The sequence below is a fragment of the Oncorhynchus masou genome, chromosome 31 (genome assembly GCF_036934945.1).
Source record: "Oncorhynchus masou masou isolate Uvic2021 chromosome 31, UVic_Omas_1.1, whole genome shotgun sequence".
Lineage (NCBI taxonomy): Eukaryota > Metazoa > Chordata > Actinopteri > Salmoniformes > Salmonidae > Oncorhynchus > Oncorhynchus masou.
In genome coordinates, this window is record NC_088242.1 from 38,194,099 (window position 1) to 38,213,127 (window position 19,029).

General features: G+C 43.1%; 1 protein-coding gene across 1 annotated transcript; it reads right to left on the minus strand.

Annotated features, from left to right (window-relative positions):
• Positions 1-789: 789 nt before the first annotated feature.
• LOC135523920 (meteorin-like) lies at positions 790-8,266 on the minus strand. The gene is made up of 4 exons (XM_064950942.1): positions 7,907-8,266; positions 6,759-7,195; positions 3,436-3,495; positions 790-2,921 (listed from the first exon to the last, which is right to left on the minus strand). Exons 1-4 carry the CDS (start codon positions 8,005-8,007, stop codon positions 2,608-2,610), a joined length of 912 nt encoding a protein of 303 aa, XP_064807014.1. The 5' UTR covers positions 8,008-8,266; the 3' UTR covers positions 790-2,607.
• Positions 8,267-19,029: the final 10,763 nt, after the last annotated feature.

Sequence of the window (19,029 nt, forward strand, 5' to 3'; positions counted from 1 at the left end):
AGAATCGTACCCATGAAGAGACTAGGATTTTTATTTATTTACAAACATTTCTATAAACCTGTTTTTGCTTAATCATTATGGGGTATTGTGTGTAGATAGATGAGGGGGGAAAACTATTTAATCAATTTTAGAATAAGGTTGTAACGTAAAAAAATGACTTAATTTAAGACACTATGTGTTCAGTCTTGCTTTCTGTTGATTGAGAGTGAGTATATAACCCTTTAAACCTGGCTGACTGGCATGAGGACAGAGTGAGCGGCATCTCCATTCCTCCCAGCCCGCTCCGAACACTGCTCCCTTAATGGTAATGTATTGCTTCCTGAAAGCGGGAGTCAGAGCACAACAGAATTCCAACCGTCCTTTTCTCACTCCCTCCCTGCAACCCATTAGGTCTGTTTGCACCCCTCTAAATCGCTTTCATTCAAGCAATTCATTTTGGATTAAGGACACAGGATTAAGGACACTTATAGTGACTTAACATTGTTGGAAAAGTCTGTATTTCTCCCACATATATCAAGGGACAACTAGAGGTTGTGGTTTGAAATCAGTGTAATGAAACTGGGCCATGTTTTTCAACCATGGTCATCTGTAGTCTCAGGTAGCCTAATGTTTTAAAGATGTGTGCATGAGAGAGAGAACTATAAAAGTGTACAACTATATAACTTTACTATAAAAAGTTAGTGAAAGAAGCAACCAAGAAAAATCCATGAGATTCAAATGAGCTTTTCAGACTTTGTCACAGACAACATAAACACTCCACAATAATGACAAATCCCCCCCCTCCATAAGTAGTTTGTTTTAGATGTTCTTATTTACATATTAACATTCACATTGGTATAACACAAAAATCACACAGAAACAGATTGACAATATCAGCAAACATGGCAGTATTGCGTATTTCTTTTTATATACCACTTCAGCACATCACGTTAATGTAATATTAATCGCTTCCTTCATCGATTAGTGCACATAAGACGTGACATCTTTTGACTGACCAGAATTGCCAAACAAACCTGTTTTGTCCTCCTCGTACCTTATCCCAGACATACTTACTGCTAACCCCAAAACTGGTATAAAGACTATTATGCAAATACATTGAATATTGCTTGAAGAATTCAGTATTGATATTTGGACAAAATTGCTTGAGGTTTTCACGGCTCAACATGGTAATCAACATTTCGGACACATGCTTGTGAAAATTAGATCGCTATTGCAACTCTTTCTGCCAGCTTTGAGACATATTCCATACAGAGGGGAATATTGCTGTTGTGGGACTACAACTGTTGACAAACATAAAAAATGTCCTCAAACTCCCATTAATACAGTAACAATTACACAAATCTGGGGCCAGTAGGCTTTACAGCATCTCAATATCAAGACATCCGTTTTGTTAGAATTTTGCAGACAGCTTTCTTATGCTTACAGGTGGTATTTTTTTATGTGGAAAATGGGTATAAATAACTACAAAATGGCTGCAATGGGAAACACTACTGCAAAATAATTATATTCAACTGGAAAAACAGTTTCAAATTAAAATAAATCAGCATATAAACTTTTCAACCAAACTGAGATAACAATGAAATCTTGGAAGTCAGCAGCATCATAAAAACTCTTCATTAAATATTTATGCAGGGTTCTAAAAGGCAGAATTACCTTGTGTGTACCTTGAGATTATTTTTCTCTGAGTTGACTAATGTTGTGAAAGTGCTTTCAGCACTAGAGCGAAGCGAGCTTTGAACCTTCTACACTAGCACTAACATGTGCCAGCCCTAGCCTAGCATGAAGATGTGCTAGCAATATCTGTACATATATTAAGTTCTGATCACACCTCTTCTACGCTACATAAAATCAGCTTTTCATTTTGGTTTTCAGTGCTTGCAGCATCAAGACTTTCCAGATCATTCCCTTATCAGTGCAAATTACGATATAAAATAAAATAAAATAAAATTTTGAAAAAGAGAAATCCCCTCCCTAATCTCCAATAATGAATCGTAACACTAAGAATAGTCCACCATTGTTTGTTTCAACTACACATTTGTGCAGACATCTTGGACACAAAATGGTAGATCTCCCAAACAAAAAACATTGAATAAAATAAGTGGCCATTTGAAGACTACCATAGAAAAACACCACAGCCGTGTGGTTAATTACTGGAATAGCAATTGTGTAACATCTAAAACAGACCAACTTCACCACAGAATTTTTCACAAAGTTTCCTGAGTTTAAAAGACAAAGTCACACTCAATAGCTCTGAATCCATGCCTGACAAATTGTTGCTTGTTGTTACGGAAAGCTCTTCTGAGAATTCCGAATAAGCATATTGGCATCTGGAAAATTTGTCCCGTGCCAAATTATTTAATCTCATCTAGTCCTTCATATCACCACAGGACTGCATATTGCACTGGGAATGTTGCTAAGAATGAGTTGTTGGGCATGGACAGTCCTTTGGGGAAGACTAAGAAGCTACACTATCGGGTGAGCTTCCATCTTCCTCACCTTTCACTCAGAGGTTTGGCAAACCAGAGGACAGGTTGAATGAGTTAAGGCTATATTGTGAGGCAAGCCCTATTACAGGGAAGTAGACAGCCGAGATTTGGGGTGGTCTGCTCAGTCCACAGCCAGTTCACAGGGTAGCTGCTGGACCAACTTGGCCTGAGTGTAGGCCTGGAGGAAGTCCTTGTAGCGGGGCGCGCAGCCCAGCCACGCTTCGCCGAAGTGTATGCGGCCAGTGAAGAGGAAGCTTCCTGCCCCGGGCCGGACACCACACTGCAGCAGGGTCCTGATCTCGCCTGAGAGGGTCAGGCGTCCTGTCCCGGTGAACAGGGCATATTTCTGGCGAAATACTCGGGTGGTGCTGACCTTTATTACCGCCGCCCGTAACTCGCTGTCCTCATCCACCGCCTCGATGTTACCACGCACCACTGTGGGGGAGAAGAGACACCAGTTAGTCACAAGCTCTTATTGCCCAGATTAGTTTGTAACAGCAGTTACAAATATAAAGATCATAATTCAACTAAATGTGGACTAAGTTGGAGGAAATATATTTGAATTAATGTACTTTTCTTGAATACCTACTCTTCACCTTCTAAAAACATTTTTGAAACTGCTGGGAAACCAGTCATGATTTCGCTGTAAAAAAAACAGCTGAAGTAATAAAAAAGTAACTAGGATCCTAGCCCATCAGAGGCTAATGTTTATTAGAGTCAGTTAAATGAGTTTTGGAGAACTTCCTGGAACAGTTCCATAATCCCGGCATAATTCAGCCCGATTATGTCAGAATTAGAGCCATGCGGATTAGTCCACTGCACTGTCTCGGGGGGTTGGGATTAGTCCACTACAGTATCTCGAGAAGGGTGGGGGGGGGGGGGAGTTCCTTGTCTGGCATGTTATAATGGCAGCCCGGACAACAACAGGTTGTAAAAGAGGAGAGCTCACCAAAGTCACTGGTGCAGACAGCCATAATGAGCTCTGTGTTGTTACAGGGTCTGCAGGCACCTGGGGAGAGAGGGGGAAGAAAGAACCAGTCAGTTGGAGCTCCACTAATCAAACAATGCCAATTCCATCCACTCTTCGCCTACTCCCTTGTTTGATATTGTAAATCACATAAAACAAAAAAAGTAGGTATGACATGGCTAAGTTATTATATTTCAAAGCTTTATGTAAAAAAAAAAGTTGTGCTTTAACCTATCCTGTTGCACACAAAGGACACAAAAAAAGGGTGGAGATGAGCTTATAAAGAAGATCAAATGCTCTGGAGGTGGGATATGAATAGCCAGAACAAACCACCATACAGAGAGATACACACAGCGGTGTTCAGACAGCGGCTACTTTTGCGGTTTGGAAAGGAAGGCCAGTGAAACTTAAAAAGGTGTGAGACTCCACTGGCCCCAAACGTTTTTAAAGCCAAATGAATCAGCCACCCTACCTCCCACCTAGATCGTGCTAGGGTGTCTGCACCCACACCTCATCAAAGAGAACCAGACAGGGCCAAGAGAGGAGGGTGGAGAACTTTAAAAGATTTAAATGGGCAGAGCACCACTTCTACACTTTTTCAGAAAGCATTTCCTTCCGAGGTGTTGTGACGGCTTCATTCACAGCCAGTGGCGTGTATTCGTGGATGCCAAGCGAAGCCAGGCTTCCCCCCAAAAAATGTATTGGTCAAATGTATCTTTCGTCTCATTGTGTTTTCATAATATTCCTTCAATTCGCAATTGGTTGTATCTTACTGGAGAAATCATCCAAGCGAGGGAAAGAGCACCTCTGTCTAGATATGTGTAGCCCATACATCTGGATGCTGTCTGGACAAAAATAGTGTGACATGTTTCCGCCGAAGCATTTTGATTGATTGATGCCAGCAAGTATTTGGCCTCAGTTGATACATTTGTTTATAAATAATTAGCCAATCAGCATTGAGCTGAGCTCAATGGTTGGTGGTTCTGGTGCAGCAAAAGGCCTACATAGGGAGGCAAAATAGTTGTCCTGAAGTACCTAGCTACCTAAAAAAAATCTTAAAACTTGGTGTTTTTACTTATTCTCCAAACAGGCCAATGATTATAACTGCTATTCTGATCTAACCATAAATGAATCCCTTTTGCCACTGGCTTGAGACGATTGAAGTTCAATATGTAGCAGGCTCACGTTAACTAACAAGCTAACTTAGCTGGTTCATTGTTGCACATGCGAGATAGTTAGGCTAGCAAGCCCCCTAGGGTGTAAAAAAAGTGCAAACTACTGTATGACAGTCAGACCCTTGTGCCAACATGAAAGCAAGGAGTATGGCATTGGTGTTCATCGAGTCCACAAGTAGGATAGGTCAACATGTTTTTTCTACTCAAATGATATTTAGCAACACTGGACTAAAAAGTTGATATCTTTAAGTTTGTTTTCGCTGTCTTCGGCTAATCATATACAATATATATAGCCTAGCTGATTTGATGCGGTCAAACGACCATCCCTCATCACTGTCAAACGCTCCCTAAAAAACTTCAGCGAGCAGGCCTTTCTAATTGACCTGGCCCGGGTATCCTGGAATGATATTAACCTCATTCCTTCAGTAGATGATGCCTGGTTATTCTATAAAAGATGCTTTCCTCACCATCTTAAATAAGCATGCCCCGTTCAAAAAAAATAGAACCAGGAATAGATATAACCCTTGGTTCACTCAAGACCTGACTGCCCTTGACCAGCACAAAAACATCCTGTGGCGTACTGCATTAGCATTGGATAGCCCCCACAATATGTAACTTTTCAGGGAAGTTAATAACCAATATACACAGGCAGTTAGCTTTCCTAAGGCTAGCTTTTTCAAACAGAAATTTGCATCCTGTAGCACTAACTCCAACTCTGGGACACTGTATAGTCCATGGCGAATAAGAGCACCTCCTCCCAGCTGCCCACTGCACTGAGAATAGGAAACACTGTCACCACCGATATATCCACAATAATTGATCATTTCAAAAGCATTGTTCTACAGCTGACCATGCTTTCCACCTGGCTACCCCGGTCAACAGCCCTGCACCCCTCACTGCAACTCACCTAAGCCTCCCCCATTTCTCCTTCACCCAAATCCAGATAGCTGATGTTCTGAAAGAGCTGCAAAATCTGGACACATACAAATCAGCAGGGCTAGACAATATGGACCCTCTTTCTAAAATGATCCGCCAAAATTGTTGCAACCCCATATTACTAGCTTGTTTAACCTCTCTTTCTTATCGTCCGAGATCCCCAAAGATTGGAAAGCTGCCACAGTCATCCCCTTCTTCAAAGGGGGAGACACTCAAGACCCAAACTGCTACAGACCTATGTCTATCCTACCCTGCCTTTAAGGTCTTCGAACGCCAAGTTAACAAACAGATTACAGACGATTGTCCATCACGGTGGTGTATGAATGGATGGGTTATAGAGCAAACAACGCAATTATCACAAAATCGGTTGTAATATGGCTTTTTTCCTGGCTTGACTTCCCCAGTGATTTTACCCACGCACCACTACTGTTCACAGCTGTTACTCAGTTTAAAAACTTCAAAAACAACTTCAAATACATCCTCCTCCGTTTCATACAAGGACCCAGTCCACAGATGGCCACAAGGTACACAGAGCGAAACCAAACCCTGGCTGCATTGAATTGACTGCATTGTACAAAAACACCCTGGCATTTGTTTTGGCCTTGCAAGTTGCTGGCCTTGCAAGTTCCAAGAAGTACACCCCCCAACCCACCTAGCTGCCCCCTCCACACATTCCCCTTAGTGAAAATGTCTGATAAATGACATTCTGCCTCCTCCCTGGCCCATAGAGAACCTCCCCACATGCCCAACCAGAATAACTGTGTGTGTGTAGACTCTAGAGTGGGGAGGGGGTGTATTCCTAGAACCAAGCCTCTTTAAAGAGGGGCCGCTCAACAAAAGAGGGGAGCATCTCAGCTGGGGCAGAGGTCTCCCTGTCGCCAAGGCAATGGCAGTAATCTCAGAACACTCTCCATTGAAAGGAGCTGTAAACTCTGGAGAGAAGGCTCCACATACAGGGCTTTTGTCCCCCCTAACACTCCCCCTCCTCTCTCCATTCGCCTTCAAATCTAAACCAGGGGACACGGCCTGAAGGCCTATGCTTCCAGGGAAACTAGAGGACACTTCCCCCACTCTGCTCTGCCTGGACACTAAGAAAACAGAAAATAAACACCAGAAAGCAGGTCTGTTTGTACGGAAACATCTTTAGGGGGGGTTTGATCCAACATGGCTGCCTCCCTCCTAGGTCCAACTCACCTTCATTACTGCTGACGGGGTTTGAGTCGAGTGACAGGCGCAAAGTCCAATCCCCTCTCAGCTCGTAGCGGAAAGATGCAATGCGGCGGCTGATGTCCTGGTGGGGAGTGGCCTGGAGGAAGAGGGCCACCTTCTCGCCGGGCAGGCGGCTGAAGCAACGCACCCGGGTTGGGGGAGACTCCTCCAGACGGTCCCCTACCAGGAGCTCCAGGACCCCGTCTCTCTCCAAGTAGAGCTGGGCCCCGTGGAAGTGCTCGGAGGGCTTGACGCAGGCCGTGATCAGGCCCGAGCTGCTTCCCCCAGGCCCCACTGCCGCAGAGGGCAACCTGGGGGACAGGCTGAGACGGAGCGCCCCCTTAGGATAGAGCCAGTCCAGAGCACCCTCAGAACAGTGGAGGGAGATCTGCTCCACACTGCCTTGCTGCTGGGACAGACCACTGTGGGATGGAAAGATGGAGGGAGAGAAAGGAGATAGTTATACAAGTGGACTTCTATGACCTCCAAGCCAGACAGACTCATCCTCAGAAATTGTCCTCTTGAAAATTGGAGTCACCAATATACCGCTTGTAAGGAAATTGCACTAAACCTTGCAGGATATGTGGTTTTGGTGTAGGGCTTTAGATGTGGGGGAAACTTGAGGGACTGAGGGAGAGCTTGCAACATCAAAGAAATCGGGCTAAAATGAATGACAGATTAACCTTTCAAGCCTGCGATTTTGCATGGAGTGCATTTCACTCATTTTAAGTGCATCATTTGAAAACTATTAAAACATTCTTTCAAAATGCACATTGAACTGCCTATTGGTCACCGAAGGACCGCGTCCGTGCCATGTGGAATTAACATTTTAACATAAATCATAGTGTTATGCTGTTAAACTATCTCACTCTGCAATACTGTAACCCCAAAGCGCGAGTGATACTTTGTTGCAAAGGCACTGGAAACATTTCATTGCGCCCAACAACTGTCTGGTCTTGATCCGATTAAGGTCTGATAATTGACCACCAAAGCTGAACGGAAGTCTTCAAGTACATTCAGAATGAATAAAAAAGCAATTTTATTTTGCACCTTCCTACATTTGAGAAAAAAATCTGAAGGTTTCACCATAAAACAAATCAAACTTGAATAAATCATTCTAAAGTGATACTTGCCTCCCCCTCCAGCTGCATTGGTCTTCGGAATAACTGGACAGAGCGCAGTCAACAATGGGTAAGAGTAGGATCCAAACTTTGTAAATCCAAGAAATAGCCATTTCCTTCAGTACGTGCTACAAATGAGAAAACTGTAAATGTTCCAAAGATGCAGTCCCTTCAACCTTTAAGCATGGGAATCTCCACCATCCCCCATCTAAGCAAATTGTATTTTGCTGTTCTTGGCAACCTCCATAGCACGGTACCCTCCTCTTCTTGCTGATTTCCAGCTACAGTTTTAAAGGAGTGTCCCTACCTCTATTCTGACTCACTGATCCTAGTGCATAAAGAGAGGAGTCATCTGAAGGTTTTGTCTTTGAGCAGAAGTTGGCCGACCAATCAGAGTTGGAGAGGATCAACTTTAAACCACTCACATGGTAGAGGGGGAGGAGTGTGATCTGTTGCATGTGACAGAAGAAGAATGATCTATCAGTATGCAATAATAAACTGTTGGTAATAGATAGGCATTTACCATTGTGTCAAACAAGCGTGCACAAAGGAGGACTATAATGAATTGCTTGGGCAGAAATAGGAGTTCGGTATGATAACCCAATCTGACCTCCTTTGTTGAAATGTGAGGTCTCTATGTCCTCGTATTTTCTCTGACAGATAATAATCAAAATCACAGAAAACATATTTTATCAGGGTGAGTGAATATATTGGCTTGAATGTTCTTGACAATATAGGACTACATGTGTTGGATCCCACCTCCTCAAAAGTAGAAGAAACCATTCAGTGGAAAACAATGATTACATCATGAACAAGAAGAGGTTTAGAAACAAATGTTAGAAACACAAGCAAGACTGACAAAGAAAATTAAACCTAGAGACAAAACAGTGTGGATGGAGCAGAGACGTTTTCCTTATTGTGCTAATGCTAACTAAGGACTTAGAAAGGTTTAACTCCTTGGTTAGCTTCATCCGTTACTCATAGCTAACTTTTGACAAGACCCATGGCCATGAAGTTGATGAAGAGGAGATGGATGGTGTACCCGCTGGGTGCTGTGCCCTCTGCCCTCACCCAGCTGGGGTTCTCTTTCATGTGGCAGTATTATAACCTCATCAAACATTATTTTGTACTCGTATCCCCATCTATCTTCCTGGGCTGAAACAGTGACTTTGAATGTAGGTATATATGTTATATTATATAATTATAAATTATATATTATATACAGTACCAGTCAAAAAGTTTGGGCACACCTACTCATTCAAGGGTTTTTTCTTTATTTTTTATTATTTTCTACATTGTAGAATAATACTACGAAATAACACATATGGAATCATGTAGTAACCAAAAAAGTGTTAAACAAATCAAAACATATTTTAAATTCTTCAAAGTAGCCCCCTTTACCTTGATGACAGATTTGCACACTCTTGGCATTCTCTCAACCAGCTTCATGAGGAAGGCTTTTCCAACAGTCTTCAATCAGTTCCCACATATAATGAGCACTGTTGGCTGCTTTTCCTTCACTCAGCGATCCTACTCATCCCAAACCATCTCAATTGGGTTGAGGTCGGGTGATTGTGAAGGCCAGGTCATCTGATGCAGCACTCCATCACTGTTCTTGGTCATAGCCCTTACACAGCCTGGAGCTGTGTTGGATCATTGTCCTGTTGAAAACAAATTATGGTGCCTCTAAGCGCAACCCAGATGGGATGCGTATCGCTGCAAGATGCTGTGGTAGCCATGTTGGTTAAGTGTGCCTTAAATTCTAAGTAAATCGCTGACAGTGTCCCCAGCAAAGCACCCCACACCATGACACCTTCTCCTCCATGCTTCACGGCGGGAGCCACACATGCGGAGATCATCCGTACACCTACTCTGCGTCTCACAAAGACACGGCAGTTGGAACCAAAAATCTCCAATTTGGACTCATCAGACCAAATGACACCTGTCCAATGTCCATTGCTCATGTTTCTTGGCCCAAGCAAGTCTCTTCTTATGATTGTTGTCCTTTAGTAGTGTTTGCTTTGCAGTAATTGAACATGAAGGCCTGATTCACGCAGTCTCCTCTGAACACGTAGCCAAGTGGTTAGGGTGGCAGGTAGCCTAGTGGTTAGAGTGTTGGGCCAGTAACCGAAAGGTTGCTAGATTGAATCCCCGAGCTGACAAGGTAAAAATGTGTTTCTCTGCCCCTGAACAAGTCAGTTAACCCACTGTTCCTAACCTGTTACTGTAAATTAGAATTTGTTATTAACTGAGTTGCCTAGTTATATAAAGATGAAATAAAAACAGTTGATGTTGAGATGTGTCTGCTACTTGAACTCTGTGAAAAATGTATTTTGGCTGCAATTTCTGAGGCTGGTAACTCGAATGAACTTATCCTCTGCAGCAAACGCAACTCTGGGTCTTCCTTTCCTGTGGAGGTCCTCATGAGAGCCAGTTTCATCATAGCGCTTGATGGTTTTGAAGAAACGTTCAAAGTTCTTGAAATTTTCCGCTTTGACTGACCTTCATGTCTTAAAGTAATGATAGACTGTTGATTCTCTCCACTTATTTGAGCTGTTCTTGCCATAATATGGACTTGACATTTTACCAAATAGCGCTATCTTCTGTATAGCACCCCTACCTTGTCACAACACAACTGATTGGCTAACAGTTTTTAAGAATAAAATAAATTCCACAAATTAACTTTTAACAAGGCATACCTGTTAATTGAAATGCATTCCAGGTGACTACTTCATGAAGCTGGTTGAGAGAATGCCAAGAGTGTGCAAAGCTGTCATCAAGGCAAAGGCTAGCTTTGAAGAACCTAAAATATAAAATACATTTAGATTTGTTTAACACTTTTTTGGTTAATACATGATTCTATGTGTTATTTCATAGATTTGATGTCTTCGCTATTATTCTACACTGTATAAAATAGTTTAAAAAATGGAATGAGTAGGTGTGTCAACTTTTGACTGATACTGTACGTATGTGTGTGTGCATGCTTCTGTTTCTCTCTGCAATGTGTGTGTTTTATACGGCCTATGGTGTGTGTGTCTGCATGCATTTCTGCGTGTGTTGAAAAGCAGGGAAAGGCCTTCTTCTGATTTGAGTTATGACAATGCCTTAGACACCATTGTCTCTGTGAGGACAGATCTTTGTTCACCCTGGGGAAATTCAAAGGATCAGCATCTCAAGGAAACAGAGGCGGAGGGTAAGAGTCAATGACAATATGAATATATTAGTGGTTAAACTTAGTCATGGGCACTATTGCTATGAATATGCATTCATTTGCACATTGTGCATCCTGCACACAAACATATGAATACACACACTGTACAGTACATGCGTATCCATAAAATCAATGATTCCCACAGTGACCATACGTACATATCCCAACCACAAATCATGGATTAGAGGCAACATCCGACTGAGCTAAAGGCAAGAGCTGCCACTTTCAAGCAGCGGGACACTTATCCGGATGCTTATAAGAAATCCCTCTAAGGCCTCCGATGGACAATCAAACAGGCAAAGCGTCAATACAGGACAAAGATCAACTACTACTATTTGATGTTTGTCGGATGTGGCAGGGCTTGCAAATCACTGATTACAAAAGGAAACCCAGCCACGAGCAGCTCAGTGACACAAGCCTATCAGATGAGCGAAATGCCTTCTATGCTGGCTTCGAAGTAAGCCATACTGAACCATGCATGAGAGCGGGCGGTGAGGGTAGGAAACAACACATCCATCACATTGACCCTCAACACAGGGGCCCCTCAGGGGAACGTGCTTAGTCCCCTCTTGTACACCCTGTTCACACACGACTGCATGGCCGTCACACGACTCCAACCCCATTATTAATTTTGCCAACGACACGACAATGCTTGGCCTGATCACCGACGATGATGAGACAGCGACCTGGCAGTTGGTGCCAGTACAACAAACTCTCCCTTAACGTCATCAAGGCAAAAGAGCTGAACGGGGACTACAGGAAACAGAGGGCCGAGCAAGCCCCCATTCACATCGACGAGGCTGTAGTGGAGATAGTTGAGAGCTTCACGTTCCTCGGTGTCCACATCCCTAAGGACCTATCATGGTCCAAACACACAAACACAGTCGTGAAGAGGGCACAACAATGCCTCTTCCTCCTCAGGAGGCTGAAAAGATTTGACATGGGCCCTCAGAAAAGTTCTACAGCTGCATCATTGAGAGCATCTTGACTGGCTGTATCACCGCTTGGTATGGAAACTGCTTGGTATCCGCCCGCAAGATGCTACAGAGTGTAGTGCGTACGGCCCAGTACATCACTGGGGCCGAGCTCCCTGCCATCCAGGACCTCTATACTAGGCGTGTCAGAGGAAGGCTCTATAAATTGTCAGACTCCAGCGACCCAAGTCATGGACTTCTCTCTGCTACCGCTTTTCAAAGCTGTACTGGAGTGCCAAGTCTGGGACCAAAAGGCTCATGAACAGCTTCTAGCCATAAGACTGCTGAACAGTTGATCAAATGGCTACTCGGACTATTTGTATTGACATACTATTTTTAGTTGTTGCACTGATTCTCTTGCACTGCACTATGCACACTCACTGGACTCTACCCACACACTCACATATACTACACTGACACTCCAACGCACGCACGCATGCACACACACACACACACACGCTCACACGCTCACACACACAAAACACATGCATATTGACGACACACACACAATCCTGATTAACTAGTCACTTTTAACCCAACCTACATGTCCATATTACCTCAATCCTCAGGACATTGACTCCATACTTTATTCCTTGTATATAGCTTTTGTTTTGGTGCAAATGTTCTTACTTTTTAACTTTGCATTGTTGGGAAAGGGCTCGTAAGTATTTCATGGTGAAGTCTACACGTTGTATTTTTGCAGTTCCAGTTTACACCTGCAGTTCAGCACACAACACAGTTTCAGAGAACAGAGAGGATGCTTTTGCCAATTTAGGGAGTAGTCAGCGGTGTTTGTGAGTGTGTAAGTATTGTAAATTGTCCTCATTCTTAGCACAATGTTTTCATTGATTACAAAACAAAGGTTCCCATGCTTCAAACAGTGAACCAGATTTTCTCTGTTGTAGAGTTTACTCATTTCTCATGAGTCTGTGTTCACAGTACTCACTGGCTTGTGAATGCAGTATCTTTAAACACTGTCCTTCTGTGAGTATGACACTTTGCATGTGTATTTTAAACACTGTGTATATTTATTTGGTATATGCTCTCTCTCTCTCTCTCTCTCTCTCTCTCTCTCTCTCTCGTATCTCTCTCTCTCTCTCTCTCTCTCTCTCTCTCTCTCTCTCTCTCTCTCTCTCTCTCTCTCTCTCTCTCTCTCTCTCTCTCTCTCTCTCTCTCTCTCTCTCTCTCCATACTTGTGTGTGTGTGCACTTTGTTTACAGTGCATACAGAAAGTATTCAGACCCCTTGACTCTATCCACATTTTGTTACGTCACAGCCTTATTCTAAAATGGATTAAAAAGAGAACACAAGAACACATTGACCTCCATCATTCCTAAATGGAAGAAGTTTGGAACCACAAAGACTCATCCTAGACCTGGCTACCAGGCCAAACTGTATTTGGTATATTTATTCCTCTGTATATATATGCGTGAATACATATATGCTTGTGTATGTATGTGTGTGTGTGTGTATGCTGGGAGGAGGGCAGTGTAGTTTTACCTGACGCTTACGGAAGCCTGACTCTGGAGCAGGTCTAGTACCATCTCTGTCAGTCTTTCCCAGGCCCAGGACCTCTCCTGGTGCTGCTCCCTGGATCAAAGACCCAAGCTACAGAGCACTTTTCCCATAGCTGGAGGGCTAATCTGTGTGTGCACCTGTATATATAGCTAGCAGTTCTATGTGTCCATAAGTGGAGGCCTACTTTGCATTTCCTTCCCACAATAGTGGGATAAGTGTGTATATAGTATGGAGATAAATTGTATTGAGTATGGAGATGAATTGCTGCCAAAATGTTGTAAATTTAACAAGAATAATTAGCAAATGAATTCTGAATTAGGCTACTGATTCATACTGTAATATATGCATATATTGAGTTTGTATGTGAAAGCTATCCAAACTAAAAATTAAACTTAACCAACTGCAGCATCAAAATCTTATAGCTGAAAGATTATTGGATGTATACAATATATACAATACAATTAACAAGTGCATAATTTACACTACATGACCAAAGGTATGTGGACACCTGCTCATTCCAAAATCATGGGCATTAATATAGAGTTGGACCCCCCTTTGCTGCTATAACTGCCTCCACTCTTCTGGGAAGGCTTTCCACTTGAAGTTGGAACTAGTTCTTCCACAACGATCTCCACTTCACAATAACAGCACTTACAGTTGACCAGGGAAGCTCTAGCAGGGCAGAAATTTGACAAACAGACTTGTTCGAAAGGTGGCATCCTATGACGGTTACACATGGAAAGTCACTGAGCACTTCAGTAAGGCCATTCTACTGCCAATGTTTGTCTATGGAGATTGCATGGCTGTGTGCTTGATTTTATACACTTGTCTGCAATGTGTGTGGCGGAAATAGCCGAATCCACTAATTTGAAGGGGTGTCCACACACTTTTGTATATACTGTACATTCAGAAAGTATTCAGACCACTTCCCTTTTTTAAAAATGTTATGTTACAGCCTTATTCTAAAATGGATTAAATAATATGTTTTCCTCATCCGTCTACACACAATATTCCCTAATGACAAAGTGAAAACAGGTTTCAGAATTTTTTGAAAATGTATAAAACATTTCAGATCCATTTTTGTACATTTAAATGTCATAGTAGTAGATCCCACAGTAGTAGGGCATCTATTCTGTCCTTGCTTTAGCTTTTGAGTGAGCGAGCGAACGAGAGAAAAAGAGACTGTTGGTTTTCTGTGATTTTAGAGGATGGCTGACATTTTACATGCTCCTAACCAACTGTGCTATTTTGTTCGTTTTTTTGCATTGTTTGTAACTCATTATTTTACTTACTTTGTACATAATGTTGCTGCTACTTATGACCAAAAATAACTTCTGGACATCAGAACAGCAATTACTCACCACTAACTGGAAGAGGCTTTTTCCTTTAACGAGTCCGACTAGAAGGATATACAGCTTTCCCGGGAACAGGCCCAAATCCTCGTCATTTGCGCGAAGAAAAGACAAAGGAAAACGGGGCGCAGGTCGGGCTGCCTTCTGAGAATCCGTAGGGGAACGTGTAAACTCCCACTGACATCCGTTCTACTGACTAGCATGCAATCATTGGAAAATAAATTTGATGATCTACGATTACGATTATCCTAACAACAGGACATTAAAAACTGTAATATCTTATGTTACACCGAGTTGTGGCTGAACAACGACATGGATAATATAGAGCTGGTGGGATTTTCCATGCACCGGCAGAACATAGAAGCTACGCCTGGTAATACGAGGGGTGGGGGTGTGTGTCTTTTTGTCAATAACAGCTGGTGCGCGATGTCTAATATTAAAGAAATCTCAAGGTATTGCTCGCCTGAGGTAGAGTACCTTATGGTAAGCTGTAGACCACACTACCTACGAAGAGAGTTCTCATATATATTATTCATAGCTGTCTATTTAACACCACAGGCCAATGCTGGCACTAAGAGCTCACTCAACCAACTCTATAAGGCCATAAGAAAACAAGAACATGCTCATCCAGAAGCGAAGCGGTGCTCCTAGTGGCCGGGGACTTTAATGCAGGCAAACTTAAATCACTTTTATAAAATGTTTACCAGTATCACATGTGCAACCAGAGGGAAAAAAATCCTTTACCACCTTTACTCCACGCACAGAGATGAATACAAAGCTCTCCCCTGCCCTCCATTTGGCAAACTATTACGGAATCCAAAGGGAAACCCAGACGTGATTTGCCCAGTGATGCAAGCCTACCAAATGAGCTAAATGCCTTTTATGCTCGCTTCGAGGCAAGCAACGCTGAAGCATGCATGAGAGCACCAGCTGTTCTGGATGATTGTGTGATAGCGCTGTCGGTAGCCGATGTGAGCAACACTCACAAAGCAGCGGGGCCAGACGGATTACCAAAGCATGCGCTGACCACCTGGCAAGTGACTTCACTGCCATTTTCAACCTCTCCCTGACCGAGTCAGGGAGAGGTTGAAAGCACCCGAGAAAGCAAAAGTAACCTGCCTAAATGATTACTGCCCTGTAGCACTCATGTCGGTAGCCATGAAGTGCTTTGAAAAGCTGGTCATGGCTCACATCAACATTATCCTTCTGGATACCCTAGACCCACTCCAATTCGTATACTCCCCCAACACATCCACAGATGACACAATCTAAATCGCACTCCACACTGCCCTTTCCTCCCTGTTTACCCACGACTGTGTGGCCAAACACGACTCCAACACCATCATTAAAGTTTGCGGACGACACAACAGTGGTAGTAGGCCTGCTCACCGACAACGATGGAGCAACCTATAGGGAGGCGGTCAGAGAACTGGCAGTGTGGTGCCAGGACAACAACCTCTCCCTCAATGTAAGCAAGACAAAGGAGCTGGTCGTGGACTACAGGAAACGGCAGGCCGAACAGGCCCCCATTAACATCGACAGGGCTAGTAGTGGAGCGGGTCGAGAGTTTCAAGTTCCTTGGTATCCACCTCACCAGCAAACTATCCTGGTCCAAACACCAAGACAGTCGTGAAGAGGGAACGACAAAACCTTTTCCTCCTCAGGAGACTGAAAAGATTTGGCATGGGTCCCCATGGGTCCCCAGATTACTTTAGTTTATTTTGTAAATCATTTCTTAACTCTTATTGAACTGCACTGTTGGTTAAGGGCTTGTAAGTAAGCATTTCACGGTAAGCTCAACACTTGGACAAATCTCACCAACAACAGAGTGATCAAATTAAGATAAGACATCTGTATGCTTTTCTAATTTATAGATATTTAGGATTCAGGAAAGCGTCTCAAGAACGATCAATATCTCACAATTCTGTGATCATTTGGCTTTTTTGGCATCTGACCTCAATGCTGTAGAACAGAGAAGGTTGGGAGAGGACAAAAAAAGATGGAGAAAGGGAGAGAGAGAATGAGAGAGAGAGCAGACAAAACACAGTCTGTTCTCTGACTGAGTGACTTTTCAATAGAGTTAGTCACTCTGGAGCCAACAGTGTCTGCTGCAGTGAATTGGGATGAGAGAATGCAGGATAAAGAGAAAGAAAGGGGGCTTGTTGAATAATTAGAGCATATTAAAAGGGGTATGCTATGCATTTGTCTTGAAATTCTGACACACACACGCACACACACACACACACACACACACACACACACACACACACACACACACACACACACACACACACACACACACACACTGACTTTGTCCTTGCGGCTGGGTCTATCTGCACATGCATGTGTGCGTTCTCATCAGGGGCCTCCAATGGGGAGAAAGGCACTGGGTCAGCCAGGGTGAAATATTTATGATGGAAATTTGGGCGGCAGGCGCAGGACAACAAAGATCGAAACGCCCAAGAGACGACATACTTTACACATGAGATAACACGAGAAATCACCAAATGCAATATAAAGTCCCCAAATGTGAGATGTCATCAAGAATTTTGCATGTTTCTTTTCAGTGAAGTCCAACACTAGAAGGTTGTTTTCATAGAAAATCAACGAGATGTAAAAATAGTTTTGTGTTTTAGGTTTTACTTGATGCATAATTAGCTAACCTTGACCATATTACAGTAACACCACCTTTTATTTAGTTCATGACCTCTTCAACAAAAGGCTTTGCGGATGTATTGAAATGTTTCCATTTTGCATGAATTTAATTGCATAGACACAATGACACACCAGTATATATTTTTTGTGTTAGGCCCACTATGAAAATTGGAAATCTTCAATAGATAAGATATTTGGGTTGTTCAAAATGGTGGTTTGCTTCACAGACAAAAGCAATTATAGACACAAACAATTATATTGATTTTCCTGTTGGAAACTGGGAAGAATCCAATGGAACCGCTCCATACCGTGAGATCCTTCAAGATGGCACAAAGATGCCATTTAATAATTGAGCGGCTCTGAATGGGTTGACCCCTGGCCCCCAGCCTTGACATCTGGTGACCCTTCACATCCTCTGGGGGCCAGTGGTTGTCACTGGTCGTTTGTCAAACTCCTTTCAGTGATCTGATTACCATTCAGTTTGGGATCTGCCAGCTTCACGCTTCTAGGATCAAGACATGCTACTTTCAGCAACTTTACATGACAACAAATAACTAGATTGAGTGTAGAGAAAACACTAATTATTCTATTCAAAGAAGTAGAGGAGTTAAAACTTTAGAAATAAACAACTTCTGTCTTTTTTTAAAGAATCTTAAACATAAACCATAGACATACAGTAGATGTTAAGCAGCAATATTGTTCTACACAGGGTTCCCAACCTTTCTTTCCCCAGGGTCCCCATTCTCACACTGAACCCCCCCCCTCTCTTTTTTTAAAAATGATTGTTTATTGAGATAGCCTATATTTGTACCGTTTCTCGTTTGTGGAAGGAGAGGAGGACCAAAATGCAGACGACACTACAGTGGTAGGCTTGATTACCAACAATGACGAGACAGCCTACAGGGAGGAGGTGATGGACCTCCGAGTGTGGTGTCAGGAAAATAACCTCTCACTCAACGTCAACAAAACAAAGGAGATGATCGTGGACTTCAGGAAATAGCAGAGGAAGCACCCCCTATCCACATCGATGGGACAGTAGCGGAGATGGTGGAAAGTTCCTCAGCGTACACATCACGGAAAAACTGAAATGGTCCACCCACACAGACAGTGTGGTGAAGAAGGTGCAACAGCGCCTCTTTGGCTTGTTGGCTTGTCACCTAAAACACTCACAAACTTCAACAGATGCACAATCGAGAGCATCCTGTCGGGCTGTATCACCGTCTGATATGGCAACTGCACCACCCTCAACCGCAAGACTCTCCAGACGGTAGTGCGGTCTGCACAACGCAAACTACCTGCACTCCAGCACATCTACAGCACCCGATGTCACAGGAAGACCAAAAAGATCATGAAAGACAACAACCATCCGAGCCACTCCCTGTTCACCCTGCTATCATCCGAAAGGCAGGGTCAGTACAGGTGCAT